We start from the raw sequence: 22,739 nt of genomic DNA, 5'->3' as shown, positions 1-22,739 counted from the left end.
TCGCCAGGTATGAGCTGGTTACAGGCACTCCCCAGGTATGAGCTGGTTACAGGCACTCCCAAAGTATGAGCTGGCTACAGTCACTCTCCAGGTATGAACTGGCTACAGAAACTCCCCAGGTATGAGCTGGCTACAGTCACTCCCCAGGTATGAGCTGGCTACAGCCACTCCCCAGGTATGAGCTGGTTACAGGCACTCCCCAGGTATGAGCTGGCTACAGTCACTCCCCAGGTATGAGCTGGTTACAGGCACTCCCCAGGTATGAGCTGGCTACAGCCACTTCCCAGGTATGAGCTGGCTACAGCCACTCCCCAGGTATGAGCTGGTTACAGGCACTCCCCAGGTATGAGCTGTCTACAGGCACTCCCAGGTATGAGCTGGCTACAGTCACACCCAGGTATGAGCTGGCTACAGTCACTCCCCAGGTATGAGCTGGCTACAGACACTCCCCAGGTATGAGCTGGCTACAGTCACTCCCCAGGTATGAGCTAGTTACAGGCACTCCCCAGGTATGAGCTGGTTACAGGCACTCCCCAGGTATGAGATGGCTACAGGCACTCCCAGGTATGAGCTGGCTACAGACACTCCCCAGGTATGAGCTAGCTACAGGCAATCCTCAGTTATGAGCTGGCTACAGGTACTCCCCAGGTATGAGCTGAATACAGGCACTCCCTAGGTATGCACTGGCTACAGACACTCCCCAGGTATGAGCTGGTTACAGACAGTCCCCAGGTATGAGCTGGTTACAGCCACTCCCCAAGTATGAGATGGTTACAGGCACTCCCCAAGTATGAGCTGGCTACAGTCACTCCCCAGGTATGAGCTGGCTACAGCCACTCCCCAGGTATGAGCTGGTTACAGGCACTCCCCAGGTATGAGCTGGTTACAGGCACTCCCCAGGTATGAGCTGGCTACAGCCACTCCCCAGGTATGAGCTGGTTACAGGCACTCCCCAGGTATGAGCTGGCTACAGTCACTCCCCAGGTATGAGCTGGCTACAGCCACTCCCCAGGTATGAGCTGGTTACAGGCACTCCCCAGGTATGAGATGGCTACAGGCACTCCCAGGTATGAGCTGGCTACAGACACTCCCCAGGTATGAGCTAGCTACAGGCAAACTTCAGGTGTGAGCTGGCTACAGGTACTCCCCAAGTATGAGCTGAATACAGGCACTCCCCAGGCACGAGCTGGCTACAGGCAATCCTCAGGTATGAGACGGCCTCAGATCCCACTGGCATTCCCTAGGTCAGGCTCATTGCAGTCTCCCATCGGCACTCCTCTGGTATGAGCTCACCTAAGAGCCCCACAGCCACTCCCTGTGCATGGGTTTACCTCAGGACCCTACAGTCACACCCAGGTATGAGCTGGCTACAGTCACTCCCCAGGTATGAGCTGGCTACATACACTCCCCAGGTATGAGCTGGCTACAGTCACTCCCCAGGTATGAGCTGGCTACAGCCACTCCCCAGGTATGAGCTGGTTACAGGCACTCCCCAGGTATGAGATGGCTACAGCCACTCCCCAGGTATGAGCTGGTTACAGGCACTCCCCAGGTATGAGCTGAATACAGGCACTCCCTAGGTATGCGCTGGCTACAGACACTCCCCAGGTATGAGCTAGCTACAGGCAATCCTTAGGTATTAGTTGGCTAGAGGCACTCCCCAGGCACGAGCTGGCTACAGGCAATCCTCAGGTATGAGATGGCACTCCCCAGGTCAACGCTCACCACAGTCTCCCATCGGCACTCCTCTGGTATGAGCTCACCTCAGAGCCCCACAGCCACTCCCTATGCAGGAGCTTGTCTCAGGACCCAACAGGTACTCCCCAGGCACGAGCTGGCTACAGGCAATCCTCCTGTATTAGATGGCCTCAGATCCCCCTGGCACTCCCCAGGTCAGCGCTCATTGCAGTCTCCCATCGGCACTCCTCTGGTATGAGCTCACCTAAGAGCCCCACAGCCACTCCCTGTGCATGGGTTTACCTCAGGACCCTACAGGCACTCCACAGGTATGAGCTGGTCAGAGGCCTCGGCAAACACTCTCCAGGTAAGAGTTGGCCTAAGGAACCTACAGGCACTCCAAATGTATAAGCTTGCCAGAGGCCTCTATAGGCACTCCTCAGATATGACCCAGCCATGTATACCTACAGGAAGCCCAAGGTATGAGCTGGCTTAAGGCCCGTCTAGGCACTAGCAAGCTATCCGCAGTTCTCTACAAGTATTCCCCAAGTATGAACTAGCCCAGAGCCCTACCGACACTCCCTAGGAATGAGCCGCCCTTTGTGTTTTCGATATTTTTGTCCACACACCAAAGAAAGAATTGGAAATTGAGTTTTAAAAGATTTGCAATTACATCCCAGACTTTGTGCCAAAAATTAAAACGAATTGGACAATTATAAAGTGTGTCAAGGAATCAATCTCACTCTTACAATGCCAGCAACTAGGACTATAAAGCAATTTCGCTTTAAATAATTTAGAAGGAGTCCAAAGACAAATAGCTAATATAAGCCTATTAGTCTGACACAAAGAAACTGATAATCAACCTCACATTTTGAATAGCCAAACATTTATCCATTGATCTATGGAAATGTCAATATTAAAAACAGAATTCCAAAAGTCACTAATTTTGTGTAAATTCCTAGAATTAGTCCTAAATTCATTTTTGTTTACTTTGTAAATATTAAGAAATAACTCTAAATCAGAACTTTCAGCACAGGGAATAGAATTGTTATCTGTATTAAAAAAAGAGTTATATAGTAATTCATTTTTATGATACTCTGAAGAGGAAATATGAAAAGTTTATTTTTATGAATTCAAAATGGCACCAAACACATTCCCTTGAAATATATCTTAAATATAGAAAATACATACATTAAACCAGACTTATCAAAATCATATGGGCTTTATTAATTTTAAATACACTAATAAGCTATAAAGATACCTTTTAAAGCATTTATACTATTAATAATTTAGCATCAAATTTAAGTAAAACATTTTTGTTTCTGTTATAACAGGGGATAGTTTCAAAATGTATCTATTAGAGATGGTTAAAACTGTGATAAAGAAAAGGGGTTGCTTAAATTGTGCTTCAATTGCACCCATTTAGGTAAAGAAGGTCAATCATTGCTTTGAAACCACAATGAGCAGAGTGCAACAAAAATAGCAAAATTATGCTTTTTATAGCCTGAAAGGCCTCCATCACCATCATATTTAATAGTGTCTTAAGTTCTATAATTAATACAGGAAAATGTCTTATTACAAATACATTTAGTAATCAATTTATTTAAAGCATTGAAGAAATTAGAAATAAAACATCGTGGAAACATGGAATCTTTTGATAAAACGTCCACAATTTAAGGCAATCATTTTTTAACCGAGATAGAAAAAGCTATTTCAAAATAGTTGACATCACAGGCCACCAAATAATACTAGTAATAAACAGTGCATCAGGAGTCCAATAAACATTTAATGTGGGAAATCTGTTCTAATATTTAAGGTCTATCCGGAGACTTAAGCACATCTGTTAATATTATGTAGTATAACAGGAATGTTATTATCTGCTTATGTGGATGCTTTTAAAACCTAATTACAAAACGGTTGGATACCGGAGGGTCAGAGGGAGCAAGTTTAGAGACCGCACAGGATTGGATCCCCCAACAAAGTACTTAAACACAGAAAAATCCTGAGGTCTGAAAAGGCAATGAGAAAAGGTGGTATGTAGAGTGAGGAAAAGAAGCCTAATGTACGTGGTGGACGGGCAAAACCTCCAAAGAAGTGGTCATGCACTCACCCTGGGTAACAAACCCCATCACATGGGATTTTCATCCCAAAGAAAATCTCAAACTCTCAAGGGGCAAAAGGACCCTCAGCGAGAGGTAAGAGTTTTATGCTGTTAGTATTATGCACTGAGACGTGGAATGAGTCCACATATAAACTTGATGTGAGTGGGGGTTGCAGTGCTGGTGAAGTAGTAGTGCAAAAAAGAGTGTATTAAAACTAGTGACGGGACGGCCAGGAGAACTCTGTTAGACAACACCGTACCGATGCTAGATTAAAATAAGTGAAGGCCCCACTAATCCAATGTAATCAGTGGAGCAATGTATAAAGTAATGGTCAACATGTTTCAGCCGTGGCGCCTAACTAGGCTCGGCTTTCATCAGGACCCAGTAAGCTACTGCAAGAAAGAACGTGACAAAGGATATAGAGGGCACCCTCAATATGCTTGTAGGGTGCGCGTGTCCTCAATGGTACATACATCACCCGTATAAACTGGGTGGAAAAAGGACCTCCACCTGGCAACCGCTCAGGAAGGAACACCGCTCTCTCCGTCGGGGAACCGGGCTGGAATGAGCCTGCAGCCGGAGGGTGCCCTCTATATCCTTTCCTTTTGCCCCTTGAGAGTTTGAGATTTTCTTTGGGATCAAAATCCCATGTGATGGGGTTTGTTACCCAGGGTGAGTGCATGACCACTTCTTTGGAGGTTTTGCCCGTCCAACACGTACATTAGGCTTCTTTTCCTCACTCTACATACCACCTTTTCTCATTGCCTTTTCAGACCTCAGGATTTTTCTGTGTTTAAGTTAGATGCTTTTAAAACGACATTATTTATAGTAATGTTTTTTATTTTTAATAGAGCTACGCATTAAGTATAATAATGGCTCAATAGCTAATAAACATAGGAGAGGAGAAAGGGAACAATCTTGACAAATATCTCTTTATAAATTAAAAAGAAAGGAGGTAATGCGGTTGACATATTTTTTTGCAGACCGGGAAGCACATATGCCTTAACCATAAATAAATTTGCCAGTTAACCTTATCAAATGTTTTTTCAGCATCTAGAGCCAAGAAGAGTCTTAATTAATTCATAGAAGCAAGGACGTGACAAATCAGCCTAGAATTATGAGTGGGAAGTCTACATTTCATAAAGCCTCTTTGGTCAGGCTGTCTTATAGAACTTAATATACCAGTTTATATAATTGTCAGAATTTCTTGCACACATTTTATACTCCTGGTTTATACGCGGTATTGGGAAGTAATTGGAATCACAGAAGTACAGTCTTTATCAGGCTTGGTCAGATTTCAGTTAAGACAGATTTCCAGATCTTATCTTAGAAATATTTCCCAAAATGGACTTCTTTAAATCAGGTGTGCAAACACTGGATCATTTCCATTCTGTTAGGATTTGTTCCTACAGAAATTTGTTGTTTATGAATGGTAACCACAAACAATAAAGAATGAATCAAGGCAACAAGAAAAAGTTTGAAAGAAAGCAGGAAAAAGACAAAGAATAGAAGAAAGGAAGTTGAAGACATGGTGCTGACAGATCATGGTTCCTGGGCATGTTTCTTGTGGTCTTTCAATTTTTTTAATTCACAGTGAGGGCTGAGAGCTCAGTGCCTGCCTCCAATTCAACCCTTTGAGTACGCTTCTGTCCCCTCGTATTTGTGACTAACTCCTGTTGTGCTTTCTCCAGTCCGCCAGGTGTACCCGTTAAACCTGCAGTGGGTGGACAACGGGCATGGCCTGACCCATCCTTACGGTACCAGCAGCTGGCCGATGGCAGCCTACAGCAAGTCGCCACTGCAACAAGGGGGCCTGTCCCTCTACCAGCCAACCTCTTCAGCATCCTCTACGCTTCCCTCCACCTCCACCCCTACCTCATCCTCTTACCACCCGGCACCCCACCTCCTCAGCCTGCTGCCTGTCTCGCCGAAGGACCTATCTCCGGACCTAGGTCACGAGGACAAAGAAAGCCCTAAATTCCTGGAAACTCTAAAGACGGAGAGGATGAGTCCTTTGAACCCTGACCTACTGACCTTGGGTTCAATGACTCCAAACGGGCTGAGCCATCATCTCCACCACTCCTACTTGGAGAGCTACCAGGACATCAATGGAAGCTTCTTCCAGAGCTCAGGTGAGTCTAGCCTCTAAAGAGTGTTTATTGAGCAGAAGTGAGCGAGGTAAAGGCGGTGCCTCTCAAATCAGCTGCGGCCGCTGCAGGTAAGAGCGATGGGGCCAGGTGAGGGGGGATTTCGAGAGACGAACACGAGGGAAAATTAAATAATTAATTTTCCCTCGTGGTCGTCTCTCGAAATCCCCCCTCAAATGGCCCCACCGCTCTTACCTGCAGCGGCTGTCTCAAAGTATTAAATTCTGCAGATTCTACTTACGCATGTGCCACACAATTTGCATACTTTATGAAAAAAACATTTTTCTATCTCAAACGTATCTAAAGTTACTTTAAAAAGTACCACGTTTAATGATTATGTTTTAGTTGCTAATTGGCGTATTCAGGTACTAATGGTATTGCTGTGGCAAAACCTTTGCCCAGACTGTATTAATGTTGGTTAAAATGAGATTAAATAACATTCCCATGGAACATGCCGCATTATGCGGTATATTCTTCTTTTCTGAAACATAATTCAGTCCTTGACTGTAGCATGATTCCGGTGGCCATAGTGATGATGAGGCAAGTTGTTGCATCTGCAGGCACCATCCACCCCATTCCCATCCTTACGCCACCATACAAGGAAGTAAGAATATTATGGTGGTTCCGCAAAATTACTTTTTGAGGTAATATCCGTACTACTGTGCCCGCTTTAAGGTTTCATAGGACTCCTCTAAGCAGCCTCCCCACCCTGCCTAGTTCAGACATCTCAAGATGTCCCATAGCAGTCATAAAAGGCACATAAAATCATCCATTGCACTCTTGTCTTGTATTCCCTCATCTAAAATGTGGACAGCAAACTTCACATACCAGAATACAACCAGAACTTGATAAACTACTTAAGTCATGAAAAGCTGCTCTGGGGAAAGCCCGTGGTGTCTTGATTCAGCAGCGAATATGTGATGTTACAACGCGATCAAAATGATCACAGTATGTTACATCGCAGTTTTTACAACGCAAGTCGTTACAATGACTTGCGCTGGAGGGCACTGGACTTAGGAATAGTATGATTCCAACTCCAGTCTACGTACAGTAGGGAAGGTGTTGGAATAGTAAATCATAATATTCCTTAGGTTAGAGCGCCATCCAGCGCAAGTCTTGCGTTGTAATACCCGCGATGTAAAGGCATTGCGATGCAATGCCCGCGCGGTAATGGATGTTTCCCATCTGAAGCATGTCAACTCATCCTGATGACAGTGGTCTGCAGTTAGTTCAGTTCAAGTTTCACCGAGGTAGTCTCCTAGTATCATGAATTTTCGTTTCTATTGAAGCTCTTGAAATGAGTTTAACATTTTTAGGTGGTGATGGTTTCCAATTCTAATGAATATTTTAAATGTCAGTCCTGTGTACATAAAGATTAGAAAATAAAATAAAAAATGCGTGGGCTACATCTGCCATAAAGCTAAGCAGCCTCGTTGAAGGCACGTGTCAGTGATACATTTTGCACTGCTTTCACTGAAGGTGGGCACAATCTGTGTTCATGTCTCTCAAATTTCTGTCTTCCAGGACCACTGGTCAGCATGGGGAGGGGCGGGGGAGTGCTTGCAGGAAAAGTTAGTTGGGTATTTTACAATTTAAAATGCTCTGAAGCATTCAAAGTCAGCACTACAGAAGAAGATGAAGCTCCTCTGAAGCGATATTATTCAGGGCGAAACGTCATGATGTTAAGAGATCACCTCAGTGAAAAAGTAATCGTACTAACTGCTTGAGTAATTGGAGATTAACTTGTTGAACATTGATTAGTGTCAACTTCTTTATGAAGACTGGAACATGAAATGAAAACTGAAGAAGCAGATCTACCGCAGTGCTACGGGGCCTCATTGGAGACATACAGCTGCGATAAGTTCAGTGCTGCTTAGACTGATTGTGCCTACAATGTGTTTTGACATTTAAATTCTTAAGGCTTTGTTCATGGTACTTGCATTTGTCGCGTGTTCTGTAATACCTTACAAATGGTATACACATGATAGAACAGCCTCCCTAGGTGCTACTTTTTATACCACCTTCTCTGCAATCCATCAAGCACTGCTGATACTTAGAGCTGACATGCCCTTATGTTTCCTTCAGATGCCCGGGAGTGTGTAAACTGCGGCGCCACAGCCACCCCCCTCTGGCGCCGTGATGGCACTGGCCACTACCTGTGCAACGCCTGCGGACTGTACCATAAGATGAACGGACAGAACAGGCCTCTCATTCGGCCGAAGAAACGACTGGTATGGATGAGAGAATGGTAGAGGCTGCGATATGGAAAAGAGGGAGTGGTGTATGACAAGCAATATGGAGCACTGCCCACGTGACTTCATGGAGTGTCTACAGGGCACCAAAAAGGGCCTTAAAATGGTGCCAGGTAGAGACTCTAAGCAATAACATGCTTGCTGAGTCCTAGGAAGAGAAGGAATAATGGACTAGAAAGGGTCTTTCAGCAATGACCATGGCATGAGTGAGTCAGGAAAGAATTATTTAAGAAGACAGGGGGCTTATTTACAAGCCCATTGCGTTGCCGGCGGTCACTTTTTTCGTGACGCACCAGGGGCGCAGTGTGGCTGCCCATATTTACAAGGCCACATAAAGCCACCCTGCGCGACTTTTCAGGGCCTTGTATATACGGCCCCTTTTACGCATTACTCTGTGTAAAAGGGGCGTTACATGGGTGTTCCTGTGGGTGTTCCCACACAACATCCATGGAACCTGCTGCGTTCCCAAATTTACAAGGTTTTGTAAAGCTGGAAATGCATCAGATTCCTACGCCTCCCCAGGGGAGGGTGAGGGGAGTCCCGACGAGGAGAAATAACTTTATTTCTACTTATTTTTCCTTTTTATATGTGTGGTGCATCCTACAGCAGACATAGAAAGAGGAACACGTCTCCTGTGATTGTTTTTGTGCAGGAAGATGTGCCTTCCTGCACGAAAACAATCATCCCTGCAACACAGGCACCCTTGCACCATGGCGCAAAGGTGCCTGCGTTGGCGCATGGCAGCCCATTGTGAGCCAGCGCAGGGGGGAAAGGACAGATACAGCGCATTCCTGCCCTTTTCTTTTGACGTGGGGCAGCGCAGCAGGAAGGCTTTCTGCGCTGCCTGCGTCAAACTATTGTAAATGAGGCCACGAGTCTTAGGGCATTAATGGCTCCGTCCATGATGGTAACATCCTTGAGTAGACAAGCAGAGATTAGGAGCTAGAACACTTCTGAACATGGGTCTTGTAATATGTGTAGGGGGTATTTCCTTGATGTTGGGATTACCGTGCATGTGTGGTGCCACCAGTCAGGTGATGAAGTAGACAATGATTATATTCAAAAAGGCCTTGAACTCTAAAGATAGCAGCAGGGGCGGGCTTTGCAAGTCACCCAGCAGTTAGGTCTACACACCGGCTTAGAGATGCTGCTCAGTGTGCATGCAGCCGAGTCCCCTCCGGCCTATGGTCTCACCAGAGCCAAGCCTCCGCTTCAAGTGCTGGCACTTGCTATCTCCCAGTGTCTGCAACTGAAAAGTGCTGGTACTCTTCAATGAAAAGCATTGCTCCCCTCCTGGGAAGTGCTGGTACTCTCTCTTTCACATGAAAAATGTGTGGGTACTCAGTACCAGATAGCACCTGCTCATTTAAAGCACTGCACAGTCCTCATTAGACAACTTTTGATTTACAATACAATAGATTTTTTAAAGCGCACAGCTACCTCGGAGAAGGTTCCGGCGCTAGAGGGAAGGATTTGCAACTCCTTTGAGCTCTTCATCAAAGATTTCCCTTTGCCAGACGCCTGGTCTCTGAGTGCCACGACAATAAAACTAGTTGTAACTGCTTTCCCTTTATCTGTTGTGTTTCCTCCAGATAGTGAGCAAGAGAGCCGGCACCCAGTGCACCAACTGCCACACCACCACCACCACGCTGTGGAGGCGCAACGCCAGCGGGGAGCCCGTGTGCAACGCCTGCGGCCTCTACTACAAGCTGCACAATGTAAGTGGTAAACAGTAATGGCATGATCCAATGCTGACGTCATCTATGGCATGACAGGCCTAGCCCACACCATCAGAGGGGCACCTGAGGCTTTGCATGAGTTACCCAACATCTGAAGCGCTGACCCTAATACCAAATGCTGAGGATCTAAAAGGACCAATGGCCAAGTGTTTACAAAGAGTGTCAATTACCCTGATTGAGTGCATGAAGTCATTAATAGCTGAGAAGTTAAATAGGAAACAAAGGACATAAAAAGTCCCATTTTTTGTAGAAGCAAGAGGAGTAAACAGGAACAGCTGCTACACTGCCCACTAGGTAAACACTGTTAGGGACAGCTAGAGGCAGGGCAGGGAGGGGCCGAGGGCACCAGACAGTGTGTGGTGAAGGGCCAGGTGCTGAAAAGGGGGACTTCCTCTTTGTTTCAGCTGTACTGGGTTTAAAGTCCCTCTCAGTCACGTGGCCTAAGGTCAGAGCTGCCGACTTTGGAATTGGGGAACCAGGTTCGAGTCTCGGCGTCGGCTCAACATCATGTGATTTTGGGCAAATCACTTAATCTATGCCCCATGCCGACCAAAAAACTAATGTATGCTTGTGTAACCTAACTGGTGCTCTTGTAAAGCGCTCCAATGCCTTCGTGTCGAGTTTGCGCAGTAGAAAACTGCAACAACAACAAAAAATGATGTCGGCCAGTAATGTGGGAGATTAGGAATTAACCATTGTTTGATGGAGAATGTCATTAGGAGATATATGGAAAATATTGTGTGTCCGCAGGTGTTATAGTTTGTTTGTACCTCAAACTCTGTAAAGGTCGAATAGTCCCACCAATGTATTAGTTGATTCTGGTTTGAAGGATGTGGTCGAGAGAGGCCAAGATTGACCTGTAAATTTGTTTTTTTGTTGACTGAGAATGTCTATGTATATTTGTGGCATTGATAATTGTTTATTGTATCATTTAATAATTTAAAACAAATGCAAAAAAAATAAAGCAGCGACAACAATTGGGTCTGAAAATATATGGCTTTATTATTTTTTGAATTGATGTCACCATAATTGATTGGGTTGGCACCTCAAACACATTTGTTGTGTTTGAGATAACTATTGTTATCAAGAAGATCTCCTGTGCTCACCCTCTCTTTTGTTGATATTTTGTTAGCCCCAGAGCTGCTGTGAGTATTGGGTGTCATCCTATTTTTTAATAGTGTAATGTGGGAGGTGGCATAAGGCAATGATAGAGAGCGACAGGCTGCCAAGATAACCTCAGGTTGGCATGCCATCTCCTGGGGCACTGATGGTGCTGCTGTACCAGAGCGCCCTGCCTCTGCCAGCTGCTATCTTAGCTTTAAAGTCTCTCTAAAAGTTGTTCACTATCTATGCTGGGAGGTGGTGAATGAATGGAGTGATAGAAAGTTAGAGTTACATGGGGGGCTTTGGGTGCAATGCCCTGGCAGAGCTCCAGTAGCAGTGGTGCCAGTCTCTGATATCTCTTGACATTGGCGCTCTGCTCTCGTAAGTTTAATGTCTCTCTCTTAGTCATGTTGGTCAGCATCAAGTCTGTCTCTGAGCTCTCTGGGAGGTGATATAATGGAGTGATGGGGAGCGCCAGTCTGCCAGGAGGTTCTAATCTTAGTCCCCCGTCGCTACATGCCATGTCCCTAGACGCTAAGGGTTGCCTTGGAGGCAGGGGTGGACTCTGGCTGGCTGGACGCACTGCATCTCTTAGTCTTAGGATACTGCCACGGTAGATATTAATTTGAGATGTCTTTTGCAGGTGAACCGCCCGCTGACCATGAAGAAGGACGGGATCCAGACCCGAAACCGCAAAGTCTCCAGCAAGTCTAAGAAGAAGAAGAATTCAGAGGTCTCCTATGACCTGTTCAAGCCCCTCACAGAGGACCAGCCAATGCACTCTATGAGCCAAATGGTGCTGTCCAGCCACATGACCTCCATGAGCCACCTAGTGCCGTTCAGCCACCCGTCGCACCTTCTGGCCTCTCCAACTCCCCTTCATCCTCAGATGGGCCTGGCCTATGGCCACCATAGCTCCTCTGGAATTGTGTCTGCCTTGGGCTAATGGTACCACAGCCTTGAGAGATGAACTCTTCCTGAGCCCCAAGGTAATCGAAGACACATGAAGTACATGGGTCTTGGGTTGATGGATTTCTGCTCTGCAGACAATGAAAGTCAGGCGTTACTCACCCGAGGCTTGCTCCTCGCAGGCTAAGACCTTGGATGCCACAAGAGATGCAGCCGCGCTTGCCTTCGTCGGCACGGCAGCCATAACACCTTCAAAACTGGAGCAGAAGAGAGGCTGATTTGGATGTGGCGGACCAACTACTTTGCTTACCACTTAGCAACCAACAACAACTTAACTTAAACAACTAAGTGTTTCTTCTTTTAGTGCCTTATTTCCCTTCAATTTGTAAATTCAACTGCCTTCCCTCTGCATTGCCAATGGGTGATGCACACCGAGCCACTTCCACTCAGTAGAGCAGAATGTACTTTTCAGAACACACAGTGAGTCAGCAAGGAACGCTGCAACTCAGGATCCTAGTTAACAAACTCAGTGCCTTAAAGAAGAGAGTCTACTGCTCCACTGGCTGGTACGGACACACGCCCCAGCTCTGTCCCACTGGTACGCAGGCGGCAAGACCATCAGCCTTTGGTGCACCTTGTACCATGAACCGAACTCCTAGCGCCCACTCAGGACTTCCGGCGAACCCTGGTCTACCCACCAACTGGAAAAGTGATGGATCGAGCAAGTACGAGAGATACACGTGGCTCGAAACGACTGCCTGACATCATCTAATCTGCCTTCATCCCACCTCTTCGTGTATTTGCACAACCCATTGCGTTACTCCTACTCCGTAGAGCGGATCCAGGGTTTTAGAAACGCCACGGCTTTGCTGCAGCATTCACCACGGAATGGTTTTGTTTTGTGATTTCTTTGCAGGCAAGAGGTGGAGTAGACTAAAAACAAAACATTCAGATCTGTCAAGTTAGGTCATTTTGGGTAAGGATTGTCTCACCCGTCCAAGCCAGGGCGGGACTGGCCGTAGCAGGTACAGGGCATAGGCACACGCCCCATATGTCTATACAGGAAGTCAGCTGCGCCATAGATCACACCTCGCCACTTGCAGTGGTAGCAGCGGGCACCCTGGCAGTGCGTGGACACTCATCGCCTATTCCTGCCCCCTTGATCAGCAACAGGGCCCTCCAACCAGGAGCATAATGGCGGTCTAAACCAACCAAGCAAGGAGAGGGGGAACATCTATTTTTCTGTAGTGACATTAACTTTGTAGGAGGAACCCCCAAAGCTCTCTATTTTGGAGCCTGGGGCCCAAAGTCTATTACGTAACAAAATCCGCTGTTTGTCTCTCATTTCAGGCTGGATACCCTGCTAACCTTTTTAGTTAGTTGCTAAATGACCATTCTGCTGTGGCCGTTTTGGTTCCGTGGCACTCCAGAGACATCCAATGGGCCGCCATGATGGGCGCCATTTTGTTCAAGGGAGCCCGCCCTCTGCTGTGTGCTTCATTGAGGCAGAGCTAGCGCACTGTATGAACTGGCCGACTGTAAATACATGTTTATGCTGAGACTGCAAGGTTCAGACAACACGGGGTGGGCGCGGCAGACCCGGCAACCCACAGAAAACTGTCTGTCTGCATTGCTGGACAGGCTTCTTCGCGGACCAATGCGAGAAGCGTTTTGTAGTATATCGTCCAATGAAAAGCTGTGAGGGCGGGGCCCGAGGTGACCGCTCTACTTCCGGGTGTAGTTTCTGTCATTAAGGCGTCAGTTCTCCTATCCCAGTGTAACCGCTGCATTGTATTCAAAATATATATTTCGACATAATGCCTTGTTTGCCTACTTGCTTTCTACCTTTATAAGAAATTGACATCTTTTTTATATTTTATTTTTCTTTCTTTATACCTTTTTATTTGACAGCTGCGTCAACATTTCAATGAGAAACATATTACAGCAGCATCCGTGACATACATGCATCCGCCAAAAAATAGGTTGATTACAGAAGTTTGGCTAAAATAACGTTGGTTTTAGGAGTCAATTGGCCATTTCCGCAGTTCAGCTTCACAATGACAATAGTACATAAATATATGACGTTCAATTAACTACACATATTTACAGGAAGGCGCGAGTATTCCCCGCCATGTTGTAAATATGCATGTGTCATGCATTCAGTTGCCACAACGTGTGGGCAAAAAGGTCACCGAGGTCAAAGATCAGTTCATGCCACTCTGGTGATATGGAGTGGGAACTCAGACCAGCATGGTGCACTGCCCGCCTCACTGGCACAGACTCTAGCTGTGTTTGCCACTGTCTAGACAGGCCACCAGCGAACACATTGGTGCAGCTATCAGAGCCGCCGGTGCAGTGGCACCAAGACCCTAGGGCAACAGGAACCCACTGCACCCCGATTATGGCTGTCTTTCACCACCCAACCAAAAGACAGGGGGACCATTTTTCTTGCTTGCATTAGGGCCCATAGCACCTTCGCTAAACTGCTGATCAAGCAGCGACAAAATGCAAGCTTCTCTCCCTTCCTGTTAACTGCAGTAGGTGAGCGAGTGCATGCATAAAGTGAATTTGCACTCTTGCCACTTCTGTGGTACCAGTTCTGGTGCTAGATGAGTGAAGTACGGAGGTTTGCACCACAGCTGCTGTCTGTATCGTTCCAGTTCTGTGTGTGTCAAGGAGTGTATACCAAAATATGAAGCATTAAATATAGCGCTACAAAAATATCATATGCAGAATACTGACTACCACAGAATTGTGAAGCTAAGAATAGATTCACTGTCCTTAACTCCACATCTCTGTATGGTGAAAATATATATTTATATCTTCAAGGTACATAGATTAGAGGCTTGTCCTTCTGCTGCCCGGGGTTCGCCTGTTATGTATGTGAGAGAAGCTTGTCCTTCTGCTGGCCGGGCTGCGCCTGTTCTGTATGTGAGAGAAGCTTGCCCTTCTGCTGCCCGGGCTGCGTCTGTTTTGTATGTGAGGGAAGCTTGTCCTTCTGCTGCCCATGCTGCAGCTGTTCTGTATGTGAGAGAAGCTTGCCCTTCTGCTGCCCGGGCTGCGCCTGTTCTGTATGTGAGGGAAGCTTGTCCTTCTGCTGCCCGTGCTGCAGCTGTTCTGTATGTGAGAGAAGCTTGTCCTTCTGCTGCCCGGGCTGCGCCTGTTCTGTATGTGAGGGAAGCTTGTCCATCTGCTGCCCATGCTACACCTGTTCTGTATGTGTGAGACGCTTGTCCTTCTGCTGCCCGTGCTGCACCTGTTTTGTATGTGACAGAAGCTTGTCCTTCTGCTGCCGGGGCTGGCCCTGTTCTGTATGTGTGAGGCACCCTTCTCCTAAAGCTGTTCTTGGTGAAAGTATGGAAGGTGGGACTGCTGTATTCGCTACACTGTTTTTCATTTTATGAAATATTTTTATTAGACGTTTAAATGAGATATCTGTCGTACAGTGGAACAACAAGCTGAAATAACAGAGAGTATGTCTTATGGTGTAAAAACACACACATACATAATCAAGTTATAACATATTCCTATCACTATATGGATGTGGTTAATACAAGGGTATAAAAGAACAACGAGAGACATATTTACAGATGTTCACATTTTGAAGTAGATTAAACCCTGGCGAGTACACCACCGCAGCAGCCTCTCTCATGTCCAGTCACAGGGCTCCGGGAGAGTGCCAGACACCCTCACCTGGGCTATCAGGTTATTATCATATAGCGCCATGAAAACTTTTGTGGACGCACCTTCAAATCTGAATTTGGCTAGCGCTGTGTACCGTGTAAAGATCGCTCATGCACTCACACTGATGACAGAGACACAGATAGTTACAGGGTAGAACTGGCCCAGGGTACGTGGGCCTGGCCTCTTTGATTGGCAGGCTCACATGTCCCGTGACGCCTGTGCTGGATGGGTGTGGGGTGGGGTGTAAGCCAGCCCACAGGGAGCGACTGGTGCATTACAACAACTAGACCAGTGATCAGCAGACCACTACATCCCGGAAGCTTAGTAATACTTAGTTGAGTGAGTTAGTCAAAGCACATCGCTTTTTTTTTATTAATATTCAATGCCATTTAACCCCATGGCACGTCATTGTCATCATGCCTGCGGGACAAGGTAAGACACGAGTCCAGTCGTTTTGCCTCCGGGTGGAAACAGTCGTCATAGCATGCCATCCAATCAGAGGCGCAACTAGAGCCAAATTTCGGGGGGGGGAGGGGGGGGCTGAGCAAAAATTTCGGGGGGGGGGGGGCTGAGCAAAAATTTCGGGGGGGCTGAACTTTAAGCAATAGGCAGAGTGGAGCTGCAGGGGCTCTTAAGAGGGGGGAAACAACAGCAAGGACCCATTAACATGCAAATGGTCTTTTAAAGACCTGTGAAGTGCTCGGGTGCGGCTGCTTTTTTGCCCGGGAAGGTGTCTCAGCCCGGGCTGCTACACACGAGGGGGGGGGTGGGGGGGGGGGGGGGCTGAAGCCCTGTGAGTCCAATGGGTGTTGCGCGCCTGCATCCAATCCCTGCTTGTGAGTCCAGGCCCATCTCGGCGTCATGGGTCTAGTTTGAAAACACACACACGCGAACACGCACGTGCACACGCGCACGCGCGCTGGATTGTCTCGCTGTGGGAGAGAAATTCCAGGCAATAGTCAAAAAGGCAACCTGAAATAATAGGACATCAAAATTATTTGGACCTTTATCAGGCATCCCGAGCTCCAGGCCCTAATATGGGAATAAAACAATCTGGGGGTCTGAGCTTCTCCACACCCTTTGATACCCACTGAGCTACCCACGTCCCCGAAAAGACGTGGCTCAGTGGATAAGGGTCTGTCCGTGTGCCAATCCACTTAGACTTCGGGCCGTGGTACTCTCGAATCAAATGCCTTGGAGAACAAACAACACGATACACCCTCGACCAATCCCATGCGCCTTCCAGCCATGTGCGCATGCGCGAGGAACTCACCAGCTGACCAAGTCTCCCACTGCAGGAAACATTCAAGTGCAGGGACCGTCTGAGGCCAGAAGTGCTCCGTCATTGGCTCCTCGGCCCCTCCTTTGAACCCGAGGGGCGGTGAGGCCTTATCTGTCTGCTGCAGGCACCGAGGGCCCTGAGGGGAGGGACTCCTCCCTGTCCCACGGCCCTGGGCCCACCCTGCTGTGCAGGGAGCGGTCCGCGCTGCTCAGGCAAGGAACCCCCGCAGTCTGTTCCAAAAGGCACGCGTAGCAACTATTAAAAGTGGCACTCGTCTAGCGCCCAGACTGCCATCACTAAGATCGCAGCGCTGTCGGTGGCCAGATTCTCTCCCACTGGGTATCACAGATCGTAATTTCGAGTCGTCCTGTGAATGTATTTTTGATTGTTGTGTTTTAACCAACTCTAGTTTGGGTGGCAACTGATCAAATGGCCTTGGGTGCATGAACTCAAGTGCCACTCTCCACCCAACAAGATGTCGGCCAGGTGGAACCCAAGGGGATTGTGATAGCGCCCTAGGGGCACGTACAGCTCCAATGCTTGGGATCTGTGCGTGGCTGCATAACACTGGAGGGTCAGGAGAAGTGGTGGAATCTACTCGGAAATCAGAAGACAGAGTATCCAACCTGGCAGCAACATAGGATCTCCTGGGACTTAAAAACACTTATCCAGACCTTACAACATAGGAGCCCCTGGGAGCTAGTAGTGGTGGGGCCATTTACCAAAAAGGTAGGAATACAATGCTAGAAACGCACAAAGACTGACTTCAGAGTATAGATAATAGGAGTTATTAGAGCATTAATCATTCAAGAAAGGACCTTTTTTTTAAAGGAATATAAAATGCAACATTTTTAAAAGAAATACGTAAATACGCATGAAATACAACTACATGTGGGGGTGTTCAGGGAGTCCTCAATTAAAACTGTCTAATTAATTCATGGGAAAATAGTGCATTTTGAAGTGCAAACCACCCTTCGCATTGATAAGAGGTGCAGTGATCCAAGGTGGACAGGCTTTGTTCATTTTTAAATGTGTTAAAGTGCAGATGCCGTTTAAGGACGCATGTGTGACAAACACCTAAGCTGCTGGGCTTCATTTCTGCAATAGTGCCAGATGTAATGGGTGCCATTTGGCAGGCGTGTGCTTGAGGACTGGTGGCTCAGACTCTGCAGCTGCACGCGCCTGCGTCAGCAGACTCTCCAGTTCACATTAACTGCTGCGCTTGTAGTTCTGTTCCTCCCCATTCCAAATGCGAACCTATAAGTACCGGGGCACCCTTGCCTGCAGCCCTTTCCCATTCAATTGCTGAAGGTAAAGCTGCCTGGGGCCAGATGAGCTCAGATGCACACAGGGCAGGCAGCTGGCTTTTAAAGGTAGGTTCCTGCCTCCCTACTGAAGGGAAGTCACTGTGGGAATGGCCAGCAGCAGCGAGGTTGCACAACCCAAAATACATTACACATTCTTATTTCACGCTCACCTATACCGCAGCAGCTCCGGTGCAAACTTTGCTCCATGGCAAACAGCAGTGCATGTTAAGCTCCGAGCCAAGTGCAGCTTTTTACCAAAAAGGGCCGCACGAAATGGCCTGGCGGGCCTCAAGCGGCCCGCGGGCCGTACAATGAGTACCAGTGCTATAGAACTTAATTCTAACAATGATTCATGCAGACTTGATCACAACCGTGCCCTATGAGATAAAACACGAATTTGTGCAGAGCAGAGCACACGATGGCACACTTCTGGACCTGCACAAAGTTCTATCCAGACCTGAACACAACATAAGACTTTAAAGTCAAAAAACAGATTTATTCGAACCTAAAACAGCATGCTACTATGTTATGTTATGTTATGAAGATTTTCATAGCACCTAATCACCTGTGAGGGTCTCCGGGTGTGTGGTGCGGCCTCGAGGGGCTTTACTCGAAGAGCTAGGTCTTCAGATTCTTGCGGAATTCAAGAAGTGACGAGGAGGCTCTAATGCGGTGTGGGCGGTCGTTCACCTTGTAGGAGTGATGCAAGGGAAAGCACAAGCTCCTGTTCTGCTTTTGTGTATGTGTGGTATGTGTGCAAATGAGAATCTGGCTGAGCAGAGGTGCCTGGTAGATGGGGGGCTGCTTGTGGCAGCTCCGGTAAGCAGGGCCGGACTTGTGTAGTCTTTTGTATGTCTGGGTAAGGAGCTTGAATGATGCGCTTCTGTACAGGCCGCCAGTGTAGCTCCCTTAGCTGTGGGTGACGTGACATCGACGTGTGAGCTTGAAGACCGGTGTGGCTGCTGCGTTCTTGACAGTCTGAAGTCTTTTTGTGAGTTGGTTGGTGATTCCTACACTGAGGGTGTTCCCGTAGTCCAATCTGCTGGTGATGAGGGCTTGAGTGACGGCTTTCGTGGTGTTGTCGGGTAGCCACTTGAAAGTCTTTTTCAACATCCTCAGGGTGTGGAAGCAGCCCGCGGCGACGGTGTGGACCTGGGCAGACATGTCTAGCGTGCTGTTGATGGTCCTGAGGTTTCTTGCTTGTGTGCTGGGATGGGAGTGAGTCTGAGGTCTGTGTGCCACCAGGCAGAGTGCCACGGTGAGGCATCTTTTAAAAAGATCACAGGGTTACAAACACTCAAGCACAACATAGAACGCTAAAATCATAAGCAAATATTTATCCACACTTCAACACGTACAGGACAATACTCAAACAAACAAACAGGTATCCAGGCCTGAACTCACATAAGACTTTAAGGTCACAAATAAAGATTTATTCAAATCTGAACAATTGATGACACCCCAAACAGGGTGAATACAGGTCTGAGCACAGCACAGGGTCAGTGCTTCCCAAACAACACTGTATTGAAATATTGAAACTCGATCACAACATAGCATGGATCCTAGGGGACCAAAACAAGGATTTATCCAGATCCAAACACAAGATTGGACCGGAAACAGCATTTACAATGCGGCATGAACCATGCATGCCATTACAACAAAAGCGTTACCACACGTCGTTATCACACATATGCTATTACCATGCATGCGCCTTCACCACGCATGCCTTTACCATGGAAAATGTAAGTGTTTCTCAGGTAAGTCCAAAGCCGCTAGATTATAGGTTCTCACAAACATTTTCCCGGGGGCCGCAAAGTTTGGTCTATGGCGTGACCGAGGGCCACACTGATGCCAGCGAGGGGGTTTAAAGTGGGAGAAGGGGAAGCAAAGCATGTATGTCAGGTGACTGTCTTTACAAATGAAGGTGTTCCTAAAGTTAAGGGCCTAGTTACTTACTTTCCCTAACTGTAATTAACCTTTAAATAAATGTTTGCTGTATTTGTAACATTTTTTTCCATGTTAGTGCAGAGTCGAGTAAACAGAAGCCCAGTGCTGCTGCTGCACAGGGGGCCGCATGTAAAGGTCAGGAGGAACGCATGCGGCCCCCGGGCCGTACTTTGAGTATCACTGCACTAGATACACATATATGTGCTTATCTCAGGGTTTAGGGTGGGTGTGGGTTTTTGGGTGGCAAGGGATTTAGGGTGGGTTTGGTGTTGTGGGTGTTAAGGGAATTTCTAGGGCTTAGGGTGGATTTGGGTGCGGGTTTGGAGTTGTTGAAAGAAACAAATTATATATCTATACATAACAATATTTATTTATTTTATTGGTATATATATATGTTTAATTAAAAATAAATATACATTTTAAATATATATATGTATATGTAAAAATCTACAGACATACATACATATATGTATATAAAAATACATATACATATGAATATTTAGTTTTAAAAATTCATATGCCTTTCCACGCATGTTTATGCAATGAAAATGTAAATATTTCAAAGGTGACTATAAAGTCTCCAAATATACACTGAGACACACACACACACACACACACATATATATATATAATACCTACCTGGTAAACGCTTGCATTATCGTTGTAAAGTCATGCATTGTACAGGTATATGTGTGGTAAACGCATGTGTCGCAAAGGCATGTGTGGTAAAGCCGCAACCGTGGTAATGACCGCATTGTAAAGGCATGCGTTGTAATTGCATGCGTGGTTCCGTCATACAACCGATTGGACACTTTAAAATAATGTAAACTGAACACGACATAAGATCCAATGGGATCCAATCAAACATTTATCTAGGTCCCAACACAATGTGGAACATATTAATATAGGAGCTGGTGAGGTAAACCCCAGCTGGCCCCACCACACTTTTCCTTTATGTCAATAATATAGGGCCATATTAGCAACAAATTGCGATAAATACCGCAGAGCGCGCTCAGCGCGAAATTTTTTATCGCCAGCTATTGCTGAAATATATTGCCGCGCTAACGCTGTATTAGCAACAATTAGCGCTATGGTGATTAATATTCCAGCGATAGCGGGAGGGAAGGGCCAACATCGCGCAAAACCAGTGATGTTGCATGGGAAAGGGGGAAAACCTTGCGGATACGACCCTGTGGTCGTATCAGCATAATCCACCCCCCATGTTAGGTATGGTTAAGTCAGGAAATTAGCAGGTGTTAAAAAAAACGGCGATGTCCCCGGTTAGCGCGACTTTTCACATCGCTAACCGGGGCCAGGGCCTCCTTGCTAATAGGCGATAGGCCTGTTAGCGGCTGTTTACCAGGTCTGTTGGTCGGGAACGCCCACTTTGCATGTCATTAGCGATAAATATCGCTGACATGCAAAGCGGCACCCTAACCGGTCGCTTTCGTCGGAAAGCTGTCGCTAACTGCTGTTAGCGACAGCTTGCTGATAGGGCGATAGAATTATCACCGCTTTAGCAGGAAAAGATCCCGCTAAATAAGCGATATTGCCCTTGCTAATATGCCCCGTACCGCTTATCTTACCTGATCCCAGGACCCCTCTCCCCACTGATGGAATTTAGTGCCACTGGGTCTTCTTTTTCGGGTCATAAGATCGCTTGGGGAAAGTGTGGGTTGCACCAATGACCACAGATGGGTACATTAGAGACTTGGGGGCATTGGAGAACGGGATCAGTACAAATGGTCAAGGATCATCGGGAACCCCTTGTAGCTAAGGCAGCAGAAGATTGTGCCTGTGGTCAACTTTACAACGATCTGTACGGAGCGGAGGAGGGCGGTGGAAGTGTCCCCGTGCTACAAGTACCTCCTGGGCATGCACCTTTACCAGTCCGAAAAGTACTGTTCAAAAAAATGCACTAACCCATCACAACCTTTGTGTGAGCAGAATGCAATCCCTACTCATGGCTTCTATGCTTCATGCACCTACTACGTCTGTGGGCCTTGGACTGCCAGGGCCACCAACCTTCCCAGCCCCGGCAGCTAGAGCTGCCACGTGAGACTTGCCCGATCAGGGCAGAAATAGAATGTTTTCGTCAGAGAGGAAGTGCCCGCTTAAATACCCTCTAAATAGGGATCCTTCATCCAGGGCCTACTACATCTGCAATGCTGGGGTCATGGGGCGCTGAGCAGAAGATACTCGATATAGTAGATTCCTCCACACGGGGGCCCCAATATGGCATTACACAAGGGTGCATATTGTGAGGAAGACATTTCACTGGGTGAGGGGTCACCCGGTGCATCAGAAGGGTAGAGGATCTCTGGTGGACAGAGTTCTGAAAAAGTGTGACATTTTATGCAGAAATTATGGCCCACCCTTGACGCAAGGCTGGTGCTGTAGACTGCTCTTGCACCGCGTCAAGGACATTCTGGGCCTGCACTGTCCCCCCCACTCGTGTGACTACGGGTGCAGAATACAATGCATTATCTTATTGAATTTTATATCATACGTATTCCAGAGTTGCATCTGGTTATCTACAAAAAAAGTGAATCTTATCACAAAAAGGAACCAATGCTGCAGGTGATCTTG

General features: G+C 47.0%; 1 protein-coding gene across 1 annotated transcript in view; it reads left to right on the top strand.

Moving 5' to 3' along the window:
- Positions 1 to 13,772, top strand: part of LOC146797007 (GATA-binding factor 1-B-like) — a 128,549-nt gene extending 114,777 nt beyond the window's left edge. Inside the window, exons 3-6 of the mRNA XM_085629604.1 lie at positions 5,471 to 5,911; positions 8,012 to 8,157; positions 9,771 to 9,896; positions 11,665 to 13,772. Of these exons, the coding sequence (XP_085485730.1) occupies positions 5,471 to 5,911; positions 8,012 to 8,157; positions 9,771 to 9,896; positions 11,665 to 11,967 (1,016 nt within the window). The 3' untranslated portion in view covers positions 11,968 to 13,772. The remainder of the gene's footprint in view (positions 1 to 5,470; positions 5,912 to 8,011; positions 8,158 to 9,770; positions 9,897 to 11,664) is intronic.
- The last annotated feature ends 8,967 nt before the right edge of the window (positions 13,773 to 22,739 follow it).

The sequence above is a fragment of the Triturus cristatus genome, chromosome 10 (assembly GCF_964204655.1).
Source record: "Triturus cristatus chromosome 10, aTriCri1.1, whole genome shotgun sequence".
Taxonomy (NCBI): domain Eukaryota; kingdom Metazoa; phylum Chordata; class Amphibia; order Caudata; family Salamandridae; genus Triturus; species Triturus cristatus.
Note: the sequence above shows the minus strand (reverse complement) of the source record. Positions and strands in the feature narration are given on the sequence as shown.